Below are 14,730 nucleotides of genomic sequence, written 5' to 3'. Positions count from 1 at the left end.
AAATCATTCATTAAGTAATTTATCAACTGAGAATTACTTTTAGATCTTTTGCAAAATACTAGAATGATACTTCTAGGCGGCATTTTTTTATTTATTTTAAATGCAAATCTGAACGTTAGTAATAATATATGTTTCTTTTATCATTCGGTACTTAGGTCTATATATTAATGTAAGTTGCTTAGTTTGATTTTTGGTTGTGTTGTGCCAATTGAAAACTTTTATAAATGTTTATATTTGTTAACTAATAATTGTATATTTGCGTAATTATTTATGAGTTCAAAGTAATAAAAGTGATTTCTTGTTTTGAGTGCTTATTTAGTAAGGTCACCTGGTTTCCGAAATTACTTTGATTATATTATTTTATTAATATTTTGTGAATATTATTTCTGTTTTTTTTGCTAAATTATGTATATATCAACAGAACAAGAAAGAAACAACAGGAATTTACCCTATGCTCAATGACAGGCCATAGAGAGATTATCTATAACTAATGTGAGGAAAAAGATTGGAGATAGAAAGCAAGCAAAAGAAACCTACTACAAGCTAATAAAATGAATAAAATCTAGTCTACTATCTAGTACTTTGGAAAACCAAGCCGAGCTGTTAAGTCTAGCAATAAAATCTTTGTGGATCCCAGTTAACAGCTTTCTTGGACCAAAAACATCTGAATCATGAGCTCGCGCATTACGCTCACGCCAAATATGATAGCAGAAAATTTGAGCACAACAAAGAGCCAGAATGCTCTTAGTTTTATCCGCGAGATGTATGAGATAGGTGATGAAACTGTTCCAGGACTCCCCATGAATGACAATATCTAACGGTGCCATTAGACTGCGTAGAATCCAATTGCTATACGAGCAATGAAGAAAAATATGCGAGTCTGTTTCTCGAGCACAAATACCCAGGAAGCACTGTTGTGATTCCACAAGGCCAAATCTATGGAGACGAGCTAGAGTCTGAAGTCTTCCGTGACAAAAAACCCATTGGTGATGTGCATAACGATTCACGCGAAGTTTATGCCAAACCCCTGTGTGCCAAGGAACCATCTCAGCTTTAAAACGAATAGAGTCCCAGATATCCCAGGTTTTTGCCTTAGCAGCATCAATACCATTCCACAATAAAAGATCAGGCCCTGCATGCAGAGTTGTAGGTTCAAAGTTTGATAGTCAATGCACAAACATTGGATCCAAGTGATGGCTTGGAGGGTTGGCTCTCGGGAGTAACCACTCACCATTACAAATAATAGCATTGAGTTTGTCACAATGGTGTAAACCACATTGAGAAATAATGGGAGAAGACATAGTAGAAGCTAACCAAGTATTTTTCCACCAAGGATCGAACCAAAGAGAGATGGACTCACCATTTCCAATTCTGAATGACACATATCGCATAGCCAAAGGATGGAGTTTTAGTACTTTTCTCCAAATCCAAGAACAATCTGATGGAATTTTAGTAGTCCAAAAGTGCTTGCCTTTGAGCACAGTTTTATTCACCCAGGATGCCCACAGAGTGGTTGAATTCGTGAATATTTTCAGCAAGTGACAAATGATTTAAGCCTTGTTCTATTCACACATATTTCTCAAGCCAAGACCTCCTTCCTCTCGGGGGAGACACACAGTTTGCCAGGAAATCTTGGCACCACCTTTGTGGTTGATATTACCATGCCATAGAAACTTTGTGAGAAGAGATTGAATATTTGCATGTATGGTTCCTAGTAAAAGAAAATGATTACACCAAAACCCCTCGAGAGTACAAATAACCGATTTAATAAGCAAAGTTCTTCTAGCCAAAGACAGACGCAACGATGTCCAAGAGCTCAGCCTATTCGTGATCTTGTTTATGAGAGGCATACAGTCGTTCACACAAAGCTGGGTGCTTATTAAAGGAACCCCAAGAAACTGAACTGGTAAGTTGCCTCTGGGAATCAACAACGAATCAAACCAAGTAGTGAAGTCACTGTCACAATTGCACAGGTAGCTGTTACTTTTATGGATGCCCGGGGTTAGACCATTCCAATTTGAGAACCTTGCAATGGAGTTCATAATGTGCATAACAGATTCTTGAGACCCATGACTGAAAAATAGCACATCATCAGAAAAAAATAGATGGGTTAGACCCATTTCTTTGCAATGCCAGTGGTATCGAAAGCCTGGAGGAACCCTGTTAAGAAGCCCAGACAGAATTTGCATGCACAGGGCAAAGATGTAAGGTGACAAAGGGTCCCCTTGACGAATTCCCTTTCTCTCTTTGAAATACCCATGGATAATGCCATTTAGTTTAACCGAGAACTTAGTTGTACATAAGCAAGCTTTGATCCACTTAATCACAATTTCAGGAAAATGAAAATGGGTCAAGACAACCAAAATGAAGTCCCAATTCAAGGAGTCAAAAGCCTTATGTAGATCAATTTTATAAGCACATTTAGGGGCCCTAGATTCCCTATCATAACCTCAGAATAATTCTTGAGCTAGCAAAATGTTGTCAGAAATAGATCTTCCCGGGATAAATGCAGATTGAGCAATATCAATAACTGTAGGCATTATCAATTTGAGCCTGGATGCTATGATCTTAGATATACATTTGTACATGACCGTACAAAGTGATATTGGAAGAAAATCAGCCATTCTAGTAGAGGAATCAACTTTTGGAATAAGGGAGATGAGAGTGGAGTTTATACCTGAAGGAAGAAATCCAGTGTCAAAGAAACATCTGATTGAAGCACAAAAATCCGGACCTGTAGTGTTCCAAGTTGCTAGAAAAAATTCTACATTGACACCATATGGGCCAGGAGCCTTGTTTTTCTTCATTTTCTTCAAGGTGTTGAAGATTAAAGCATCATTAACAGCAACACTAAGAAGGGTAGCTTGAGTCTCCGTAGTGACCTTATAATCAACAGATTCCAGATCGATGGCAGTGTGAGTAACCTCCATCCCCAACAAATTCTTAAAGTAATGAATAGCTACATTTGCACAAAGCTGTTGGCCATGGACTAAGGTTCCTGAATCATCTTCAAGTACCAAGATTTTATTATGGTTCCAGTTTGCTTTGTATTTTTTATGGAAGAAGGAGTTATTGCCATCTCCAAGTCCCATCCATTTTACCCTAGATTTTTGCAAATATAAAGACTCTTCCTCAGCCAAAGCTAAATTTAGAACATTGATCAAGTCTTTATCCAAGGAGAGAAGAGATGGATCCTGATTATTGAGCATAGTCACTTGAAGGTGTGCAAGGTTTGCTCTAGCAGTTAACACATTAGATGAGACATTACCATGTGCCCTGTTTAGTTGACGAAGCAGCACCTTCGTTTCTTTGAGTTTAGAAGCAAATTTAGCATAGCAGGACCCAGAGCAAATCAAAGACCAAGATTTATCAACAGTAGCATGAAACCCTGGGACATCAACCATATAATTAAAGAACTGGAATGGTTTACTAATTTTTTGAAGCTGCATAGGTTCTTCAAAAAGAAGAGCATTGTGATCCATGAGACCTCGAGGTTTGACAAACACATTTCCTTCAGTAAACAGATTAAACCAAACCCCATTTGCAAACATTCTATCCAAACATTTGAACACTGGATTAATGATGCGCTTATTTGTCCAAGTGAAGTTGTCCCCCATTGTACGAACCTTGTCCAAACCACAACTAGCAAGACAGTCTTTAAAGACTTGCATGCCTGGAGTCCAGTGCTCCCTACCACCAGAAATTTCACTAAGATTGACTTCACAGTTAAAATCACCAAGAAGACACCACGGAGAGGTGGTAGTACTCAAAGTCAAGGAATAGTCCCAAAGGGGAACTTGATCAATAGCATCATTATGTGCATACACAAAAGAAACCAACATAGTAATATTCTTTCCTAAAAAACAGCATTACAAGTGATGACTTGGCTAGACATAAAATGTAGAGAAATATTCCAAACATTAGGATTCCATCCAACCCATACTCGACCATTATAATGGTGATTATAATTAAATAACCACTTCCAATCTTTTTTGATTTTCTTCGAAATAGCTAAGGCATTGTCACTCTTAACTTTAGTTTCAAGGATACCCATAAAATGTAAATTATTAACAGATTTAAAATTTTGTAACTCTTTTTGATGAGGGGCTTTGTTGATGCCCCTTACATTCTAAGCTGCAAAATTCATTTCAACTGTCTAAGGCTTGCTGGCTGCACAACCAGTTTTGGACTTCTTTTATTTGTAGGGCTTTTTCTGTTTATATCCATTGTGAATCCGTCTTCATCAGTCAGATCTGCCTTGAATACTTTGAGAGCAGCAACATGATGCGTCTGTTATTGAAGTGCTAAGGTCATTGCAGCCGATGCGCGGGTCTTGGGTGCTGCAGGCGCTGGGTTTAATGCAGGCGCTGTAGATGAAGACTGGACACGGCTAGCATCTCGGCTATGAGCACGCCTTCGTTTCTGACCTGGAGATTTTGCTGGCAAAGTCTCAACAATTTTGTCAACAATTAAGTGAGAAGGTTCCAAATCTTGATCTATCTGAGCTGTAGTAGACACCAAGCCAATTGGAGCATTTTCCTGATTATTTGTCTCCAAGTTCTCCGAATTGTGAACCGAAACAGTGTTGTCCAATTCTTTGTCAAAGTTCTCCACATCATCCCCATTGTGAACCTAATCTGCATCCAGCTGAACATCATCTAAAGTTTGATCACCATCAAGAACCAAGTCACACCCCAAAAAAGCACCAAAAACTACAGGGTTCACATCTGTCAAATCTCCATCAACTTCCTTATTTTCCTGAATTTGTTATGTGTTAATTGTGTTAGTTTCTTTGCTTTGAGTGTTTGCCTTTGTAACTTTTGCAGCTCTGGGATTAACTCCACCAGGCATGTTTCTAGAAGCTGGTTTAACTGCCTGGGGGTTATGGATACATCTAGAAAAAGAGTGACTGAAAGTTTGACAATGACTACAAGAGTAGGGTAATTGTGGGTAAATGATGTGAACTTTAACAAGTTCTTCCTCACCATAGTCATCTTGAACAGGTACCCAGATAAAATCCGGCCTTGGACTAGAATAAGAAAGCATAACCTGAACAGAGGCGTACTTTGTAGGCTCAAACTTTGCTGTGAAATCATCGAATTTTAAAGGTGTGCCAACTGCTTTTGCTATGAAAGTGAGACCTTCCCGGGACCAATAGGAATGAGGTACCTCTTCGAATTTAACCCCATAAGGAACCGAATCAATCACATTCTTTTTGAATTTGTTTCCCTCCATTCATGGAGCCAAATCAAGAGTTCGACCACCAACTTGAATAGAATTCAGGGCCAAAATTTTATTTTTTTTTTGAACCGAAGCAAACTTGAATGTCAAATAACCTTTAGAGCTGTAAAAAACTCTCAGCAAGCCTTTGTTCTTCCAAATTTTAAAAGCAAAATCACGAACATATTTGAAATAAAAACTACCACCAATAAAGTGGCCTATCAGACTAGTGCTCCACATTTTCCTGGCATTCTCAAGAAATTCTTTAGGTGGCTTAAGAGTTGCAGAACCATCCTCATCCAATATAATTTGAACATTATTGCTTTGACTAGTGCCCACAGTAAGAATATTTTTTGTAAGAATAGAGCTCCAATTTCCCAACACAGGAGGGGGTTTGTAGATAAAACAACAGGTTCTGTTGTGCCAGTGTTAGCAGTAGCAGCAATATCAACATTATTAATAACAATATCATCTTTGGGAACAAACACCATAAAGACTCCATTATGCACATGGATACTATCTTGAAAATCTTCAATAACAGGAGTAGAATTGTTACCTTACTTAGTACCAGAGTCAATAGACTTAGTCTGAGAATGCTTGGAGGAGTGAGAAGCACCTTGGCTTGGACCAGGTTCATGTCTAGCAGAACCACCCGCAAGGATAAGATTAACATCTTTTTGAACCCTTTTAAGTGTGTATGGCGAAAGTGGCAAAGGATTAGCCACTTCTTCAAACAATAATTCATGGTGAGGAGCTGGTAAAGCTAACAGAGGAGGGGCTACATAGTTGTGGCCAATAAAGTTAGAAAACTCTTCGGAGTTCATACTACCAGAATTTTCTGAGTTCCTTGACCCCATAGATAAGCAAACAGTTGAGTAATTAACGAGAAAATGAAGAGAACGAGCTCAAAATATTAGTAACAATGGCAGAATATTTGGAGAAGATGAAGTAAATATACTATAAAAGGTAAGAAATAATGGGGGGGGAATTGCAATGGGCGGGAGACAGAAATAGAAAGAAAGGACACAAATGCGAACGGACTGCAGGAAATTAGATCCGGGTAAAAGAAAAGTAGATAGGCGGGAACAAATTCATTTCTAAAGAGAAGGTAGAGCTTCTCTCTCTAAAAACTCTAACGACACTAAGAGAGACATCAATGGTTTTGTGAATATTATTTCATATAGTAGTTATCGTCATACGTTCATTAATTTTTAAAGTGAATGGAATTTGTCGTACGAAGGCTTAATACTTTTATTTTTAAATTATTAGAATGACGTGTATTTAATACTAAAAAATAATTATAATTTTTTTTTGGGATTTAGAAAATTATTATAAGCGACACGACTGATTTTTCATATTGTTTTTAGTTAACTTTGAATAATTATATTCAAAATGAATTCAAAATTTAATTTTTATCAATCTTTTTAAATTAGTAAATATTTGTTGAAATTATTGTTTGACTTTTTCTCTAATATTATGATTATTTTACATCTTGTGTGCTTATCTGAGATAGACCCAATTAATATATTTATGGAAGTTTATTGTAATGGTGCAGTGGACTTAAATTAAAATTTGAAAAACATGAAGAGAAATTGTAATCTTTCAAACTAACCGAAAGGGGTATGCTTATTTATATAAAACGATTTACACATCTAATTTTGTGTTCAAAACTATTTTTTTCGGATATTAAACATTTTTCTATAAAAGTATATTTGGATATTATGTGATATTATGAAGAAAATGTGATGAGTTTTTTTTATGGTGTGTCACCTTACCATCAAAATTATAGTAAATACATAATATAGTCTTATTTTTTTAAAATGGATTTATGTGTTCTAGTTAGTTAGGAGTGATAGTATATTATGATTTTCGAAGAAGTGGTTTTTATTTACTTATTTATTTTTTTAATTCCGTGAAAGGAGTTACGAGAAACCTTAAATATTTTTGTTAATTTTTTTTGAAAGATATTAGAAATGTACAGCAGCTTCGAAAATAGTTTATACATTACGGTGTTGAGAATATTTATCGAGTTTATTCAGTTTAGTTTTATAATGTAATTACTTGGGTTCCGGGGATGGAATCAATTTTAGGGGATACATATGTAATATACATGAATAATAATAATAATATTAATAATAATAATAGAAATAGATATAGAATAATAATTGAACTTGCATTAGATCTGTAGTCCTGCTCGCTCTAATATTCATTAGTCTGTATCTGAAGTAGTATAAAAACAAGAAAACCCGTGTTATATTTAATTCTCGCAAATTAAATAACCCTAGCACAATAATATTTTGGGGGAGTGAGTGGCGCGCAAACCAAGGAATAAAAGAAGAGCACTGGATCATATGATTCCTTTTTCTTCCTTCCCTTGCTTTGCCATGAGGTATCTTGTCCATTATATTTATTTGATTCATTCCGTTCTACTTTCTGTGACGATCTCAACCCCGGGGTCAGGGGCCGACGTCGCCAAAAATATAATAAACTGCAATATAAACTACTAAATAAACTTTATTATTACACACGACCCAAAACCAGGAGCCAATGCAGGGTCAAGTATTATTTAGGTTACAAAACAACACTAACTTATTCAAGATCCGACATCCTAACTTATTAGAGCAACTCATCAGACCTCAGGGTCTGATACAAACTACCTCAGAGGAGCCGGGACCGGAAGGGGCTGACACTCTACGCTGACCTGGTCTTCTAGACATCTGCAACAAATAAGTTCAAAACAAGCTGCAAGGGTGAGCAATTAATTGCTCAACAGTACCTCTATATGAATAACCAGTAAAACATGATATATAAAAAAACTATATAGGAACAGATCTCAAAACTAGTTTACGTAAAATAGGTAAAACAGGTATAAACTGGACATCAAAACTAGCATGCTCTGTAAAACAGTATCATCTATAGTGTGTTGTGTCAAAATACCAGAGTCCAATTTTAGTATGCTATTTTCTTTCCAAAACCACTGCCCATTGCTGGACCCATAAATCATATATCCCGTTACGGGGACCATAAACCATTTGTTATGTTACGGGAACCATTAAACAAAATCCAGGTATAAAAGTGGATGAATTCTAGGGACAGCTGATCAGTCTATCCCACCACAATTTTTGTTCCGGAACTCAGAGACTAGCTAGTTCTCTGTTATGCTGGACTAAGCGGCCTACCAATGCGCGCATCCGACTTAGCCTCTTACGCAACCACTTGCTGGGCCGTTACCTAATAACAGTCCTCTTACGCCACTGACCATCCAATATCTGATTCATTCTTATCCAGTTTTCAAAATCAACTACGCTTATCTCTTTTCAAACGATTACAACACACATTCTAAATATCCCTTTTTAATTTTAATCACAGTCTAGAGATAGGCATTTTCAGAAGTTACTTTTTCCCCAAAACATCGTTTAGTAAAACATCTTTAAATATGGGGAATATGTAACTTAAAACGTTTTATTCCAGTACATAATTGAAATCCACAACTATTCATATATTTTGAACTGTAAAAGATTAGTTCAGGGGTACTTGCCTTGCGAAGCTTTGTACTAACACTGGCTTGACTCTAATTGACTTCAACTACTAGGTCCTTCGACTCGAACCTACGAAATCAAAACAACCTATGTTAAACGACCGATTATGCTTGACTTATCCTCACTAAACTAATGACCCAACGATACAATTTCTGACTCATATGGATTCGAATAATAATAATATATACGCAATAATAGTGCACGTAGCAACCAGGGTTTAATTTGTATTTAACGAGATATATACACTCGATTCGTAATTAAAGGTAATTTTTAGAAAAATTTGGACAGCGACTCCTCTGTTTATAGACCTACCCGTCGAAATATCAATCGACGTCAATTCCCAATAAATCAATTCGAACTGCCACATATATAATTTTTTAGTCCCGAAAATAATTTATATGAGTTGTTTATTTATTTAAAATATTTAGGACTCAGAACAGGGTCATCACCGTCCACCGTGCGCTCGTAAAAGAATTCATCGCGCACGGCGGTAAAACTTATTGGTGCCCGAAAATATACGGGTGTCCGAATAAATTTCACCGATTAAAATTATCGCTCGCTTAAATAATAATTTAACATCACGAATTTTAGTCAAGAATTTCCTGCAGCAAAAAGGAAATTAAAATTAAAATCTATAACAGTCTAGTCCAACTGCACACACGGGCTCAACAAAAGCCCAACACAAAATCCTACAGCCATGCCCAACTTAACAGGCCCAACTACAACAGAACCAGCCCAACCAATAACAGAAGGAATAACAGATTACAACACGGCGCCACACGGCCACATGCGGCCGTCGCCGCAACATACACCCACAATACACACTAACATACACACAATCACACACTAACACATACATAAACATAATTTCACATACACGTATACATATATATGTATATATATATATACCGAACACGACCAGTCCACCGCCACCACGCCAGGACCGGCGGTAACGGCGGCAAGAAAAGAAGGGGAAACAGCAGCAAAACAGGAGAAACAGGCGGCAAAGCAATTACCAGGGAAAGGAAGTAACAAGGCGAGAAGGAAATCGAAAGGAAGAAGAGAGTCGAGAGATTCAAGCGAAAGAGAAAAAAAAGATTCGAGATGGAGAGATTGAGAGACGAGAGTGCAGGAGGGAGAGAGGAGTGAGATGAGAGATTAACTAAAATAAAATGAATTGCTTAAGCTTCTGCCATAATTTGGTTGTAAACAGACACTTACCCCCTTATTTGGGGCTGGTTCCGGGCTGAATTGATAAAATATCGAATAATTGCGCGGGCAACGGTTTATCAGAAAAATGCGAAACTAATATTAAAAATCATAAAATTCTTAATTATATAAGACATAAAATTTTTGTAATTTTTGAATCATTTTTGAAATTTTTAAAAATACCCCACATTAATCCTTACAGAAAATCATTTAACACTAAATAATTAGTAGAATATTGATTTGTAAATTTTATAAAATCCCAAAAATAGTCATTAAAATTATAGAATCATAAAAACAATTTTAGAGACAACCCAAATAATTTTTGAAAATAAGATTGTCATAAAATCACTTTTTAAAAGTGAAATAAAAATAAAATGGTGCAACAGTTTATCATAAAATATACCACGTAATCCAACAATCACATATAAACAATAATAAGTCAGACACATGGACCATAATTGATACAAAATTTGTTATTTAATTATTTACACAATAATTACATATTTAAATATTACAAAAAATGTACGAGACGTTATATCGTTCCCCCCTAAAAAAGATTCTGTCCCCAGAATCTTAACTAACTAAACAAGTGAGGAAATTTGTCAAGCATATATGATTCTAATTTCCAGGTAGACTCTTCTACCCTAGGGTTTCTCCAAAGTACTTTAACTATAGGGACTGATTTATTTCTAAGTACTCACTCTTTACGATCTAATATCTGGATTGGCTGCTCCATATAGAACAAATCTGATTAAAGCTTGATCGGTTCATATTCGATTACTTGATTCGAATCAGGGATATATGGCTTCAACATGGATACGTGGAACACATTGTGAACATGCTGCCAATGCGGGGGTAGAGCAATCTCGTACACAAATTTTCTTACTCGCGTCAGAACTTCGAATGGTCCTATATACCTCGGGCTCAGCTTACCTTTTTGACCAAATCGAACCAACCCTTTCCATGGTGATATTTTTAATAATAGCAATGATCATATGTGAAAGTTAATGTCTTTCCGATGTAAATCTGCATTCTTCTTCTGTCTGTCCTGGGCGGCTTCCAATCTTTTCCGAATTAATATCACTGCCTCTTTCGTCTGCTGTACTAATTCAACTCCTAACACTTTCTTTTCCCCTACCTCATCCCAATATAGAGGTGATCTACACTTCCGTCCATATAAGGCTTCGTTGGGTGGCATTCCAATGCTGGCATGGTAGCTGTTATTATTAGAAAATTCTATCAACGGTAAATGATCATCCCAATTTCCCTTAAAATCCAAAGCACATACTCTGAACATATCTTCGATCGTCTGAATCGTTCTCTCATTTTGGCCATCAATTTGAGGATGTTAAGCGGTGCTCATATTTAACTTAGTTCCTAAACATTCCTGAAATTTTGTCCAGAACCGTGAATTGAATCTTGGACCTCGATCTGATACTATAGACACAGGTACCCCATGTTTGGTGACTATCTCATCCAAATATATTTTAACTAGCTTTTCCAAAGAATACCTTTCATTGATCGGAAGGAAATGTACTGACTTGGTCAATCTATCAATGATTACCCAGATAGCATCGTGATTGGATCTTGTCTTTGGCAATCCTACCATGAAATCCATTGCAACCTCTTCCCATTTCCACTGTGGAATCTCCAAAGGCTGTAAAAATGCACTGGGCCTTTGATGTTCTGCTTTTACCATCTGACATATGTGACACTTACTGACCCAATCCGCAATCTCTTTCTTCATTCTTGGCCACCAAAAGGGCTTCTTTAAATCTTGATAAATCTTTGTGCTACCAGGGTGGATAGAAAACCTAGAGTTGTGCGCTTCGTGCAATATTTCATTCTTTAATTCCGCTACGTTAGGAATCCAAATACGAGAGGAAAATCTAAACAAACCTTGGCTATCCTTTTAAGTACAAAACTCTTCTTCTGTCAGAGTATTCAATTCCTGTTCCATAACTCCTTCTTGACACCTTCTTATAACGACTCTTGTATTTTTGAATTATTTAAATATATAATTGTTGAAGTATTAATTAAATAAAATATGTGTCTTGGTTTTGGAAGCAGTGTATTGATATATACTATTTTTCCGGGATTTGCTGGTGTAAAGGATTGGAATGTGTAGTTAAAAATTTGGTTATATTGTTCTTTTTTATTTTTTAAAGGTGATTTTATTATAATTTTAAATCCGTAAATATTTGGATTGTCTCTAAAATTAGTTTTATGATTTCATAATTTTAATAATTATTTTTGGGATTTTACAAAATTTAGATATCAATATTTTATCAATTATTTAACCCTGTATAATTTTCAAATTACATTTAACTGTAAAATCTGTATTTAATTCTAGAATTCTTCAAAAATTATGAAACTCATATTTATTTAAGTTTGGAATATTTCTAAAATTTTAAAATTATTTTGGAAATTTTCAGGATTTATTTCACCGGCACGTTGATTCGTTTATTTTTTAAAAGCGGTATAAAATGCGTTTCGGAAATTATTTTAAAATTACGAAATTTATGTTTTTGTAAACTTCGGGATATTTGTAATATTTTAAGACTTGTTTCGTAATTTTCTGAATTTGTTTTAAGTACAGCTTGATTATTAATTATGAAATGCGGATATATTGGGCAATCAATAAATGCTTTAAAAATTACGAAAGTTTCATTTTATCAGCTTTTAAATATCTCAGAAATTTTAAGGCTATTTTGGGAACCGTTTTGATAAATTTCATATGCTATATATATCGTTAAAATCACAATTTAATATCAGAATTAAGAATGTCAGTCTAATAGGGGGTACGTGTCTTTTATTCAGGACACGTGTTTTATTCGCAGGATAGCAGCAATTGCTAGAAATAAAAATTATCTCATCTCCTCCTTCTTGTGTCTCTCTTTGATCGATATCTGCAGTCCCTTCCTCTCGGTTGTTTTCCTTTTTTTCCTTCATTTCCCCTGTGTCTTTGCCGCCTGCTTTCTGTTATGCAGGTTGTTCTCTTCGTTCCCGGTAAGCTGCCGTCGCAGCCGGAATTCCGGCAGGGTCGGCTGTTTCCGTTTTGAATTCCTTTTATGTGTGTATACATATGCGTATATACTTGTATGTACTAATATGTGTGCATAGGATTTGGTCGAATTCTATGGCTATGGCTCTATATCATTGTTCCTCGATCTCTGTTGTTCTTCCTTGCCGCGCGTGGCACGTGGCGAGGGTGATGTGTTATTGATTGTTCAGCTATTTACTAACTGGACTTTTTAATTTTTGCAGATTCCTTGATTAAAAATTCATGAAGTAAAAGGATTGTTGTGCAGAATTATAGAATTTAATCGATGAAATTCGCGAAGGATGTCTGATATATTTGGAAACCCCAAATTTTATCGTCGTCGGTGATGAGCTTTAGCGAGCCGACGGTGGACGGTTATGAGCTAATTCTGAGTCCTAATATGAATAATTATATAAAAATGTGAATAATAGTGATAATTGAATAATACCGGTGATTTGGAATTTGTGATTATAGGATTAATTGTTGGATTGTCTGTTGATTGTAACGTCAAATTGTTTCGACAGGTAGTTTTATAAACAAAGGAGATGCTGCCCGATTTTCGGGAAATCAAGTATGGAAATATGGGAACGTAACCGATAATTATCGGGACATCGAGTGAATATATATACTTATACTTTATACGAACTTGATTGTATGTTGCGATGAATGTTCTGTCCAAAACTCAGTAACCCTAATTTTTTAAAATGACAAGTATGCGTATTTTCTGAAAACGAACACTGAACCGATTTCGAGAACGTGAACCCTAATTGTTGTTTGTGTTAATATAATATGAATGATTACGAGTCAGAATATGCTATCGTATGGGGAGGTGGTTAGCGAGGATATGTCAAGCATAACTAGGTGTCTAACATAGAGTATTTCGACCCTGTAGGTTCTAGTCAGGAAATCGAAAGTGGACGATGGACTAAAGATGACCTAGTAGTCAGTCGATGAGCTCAGTAGAGTTTCAACAGAAAAACCTTAGTATCGAAGTCGAATCGAAAGTGATCTAGTGGTTAGACGTTGAAGCCTGAGCGGAAGAGTCGGCTCAGAGTTGATCAGTAATAGTTGTAAGGCCCTGTAAGGCAAGTACTTCTGAACTTTTCTTCAAGATATATCACAAATATTTTTGAACTGTTTCATAACATGTCGCCATTATTCAAAATAACTCCTGTTTTATATTGTAAGTGCTTTAAACTATTTACCCTTGAACCCAGATTTTTCTTGATCTTGAGCCGTAAGCCTTATTCTTCGTAAACCATCCTTTGTTGATCCTCATACACTAAATCACACAAATATGATACTACTCCCCAAATGTATAACTACCAAACACTGGAACAAAAATGTTTGAAAACCCAGAAACTTTTATACTCTAACCACTCTTTATAACATCAAAGAACTATACCTTAAAAAATCATTATTTGCCTAATACCTGATCCTTTTACAGATTGAAAACTGTTTCCACATACCCTGATATACCCTTGAGATATCCATGAGTTTCCTTACATTTTTATTCAAGTGTTTAACCATCATTGATTATGATCTTGTTTTATCAAATTATATTGTTTATCATATTGAACTGCTTTAGAATTGGATAGTTTTTATATATGTGGACCAGATTCGTGGTCAGACCATATCAATGGTCAACTTAGGCCAATGTGTGCCTTGGATCCAGTAATTAGAGCAGTGTTGTGTGCTTTCTCGGGGTTAGTGCGTGAC

General features: G+C 35.8%; 2 protein-coding genes across 2 annotated transcripts; both read right to left on the bottom strand.

The window, feature by feature from the left end:
• Positions 1-536: 536 nt before the first annotated feature.
• On the bottom strand, positions 537-2,120 carry LOC141685322 (uncharacterized). The gene is made up of 2 exons (XM_074490432.1): positions 1,853-2,120; positions 537-1,132 (listed from the first exon to the last, which is right to left on the bottom strand). Exons 1-2 carry the CDS (start codon positions 2,118-2,120, stop codon positions 537-539), a joined length of 864 nt encoding a protein of 287 aa, XP_074346533.1.
• A 330-nt stretch (positions 2,121-2,450) lies between these two features.
• Positions 2,451-3,842, bottom strand: LOC141685321 (uncharacterized). The gene has a single exon (XM_074490430.1). It carries the CDS (start codon positions 3,840-3,842, stop codon positions 2,451-2,453), a length of 1,392 nt encoding a protein of 463 aa, XP_074346531.1.
• Between the last annotated feature and the right edge of the window lie 10,888 nt (positions 3,843-14,730).

The sequence above is a fragment of the Apium graveolens genome, chromosome 9 (assembly GCF_009905375.1).
Source record: "Apium graveolens cultivar Ventura chromosome 9, ASM990537v1, whole genome shotgun sequence".
Lineage (NCBI taxonomy): Eukaryota > Viridiplantae > Streptophyta > Magnoliopsida > Apiales > Apiaceae > Apium > Apium graveolens.
Note: the sequence above shows the minus strand (reverse complement) of the source record. Positions and strands in the feature narration are given on the sequence as shown.

Excerpts from the sequence above, each read along its gene's own strand:
- LOC141685321 (XM_074490430.1), bottom strand. The coding sequence starts at position 3,842 with ATGTTGGTTTCTTTTGTGTATGCACATAATGATGCTATTGATCAAGTT.
- LOC141685322 (XM_074490432.1), bottom strand. The coding sequence starts at position 2,120 with ATGGGTCTAACCCATCTATTTTTTTCTGATGATGTGCTATTTTTCAGT. Across the intron at positions 1,133-1,852 it reads CCAGCTTTGTGTGAACGACT|GGCCTGATCTTTTATTGTGG; the intron begins GTATGCCTCTCA and ends CTCTGCATGCAG.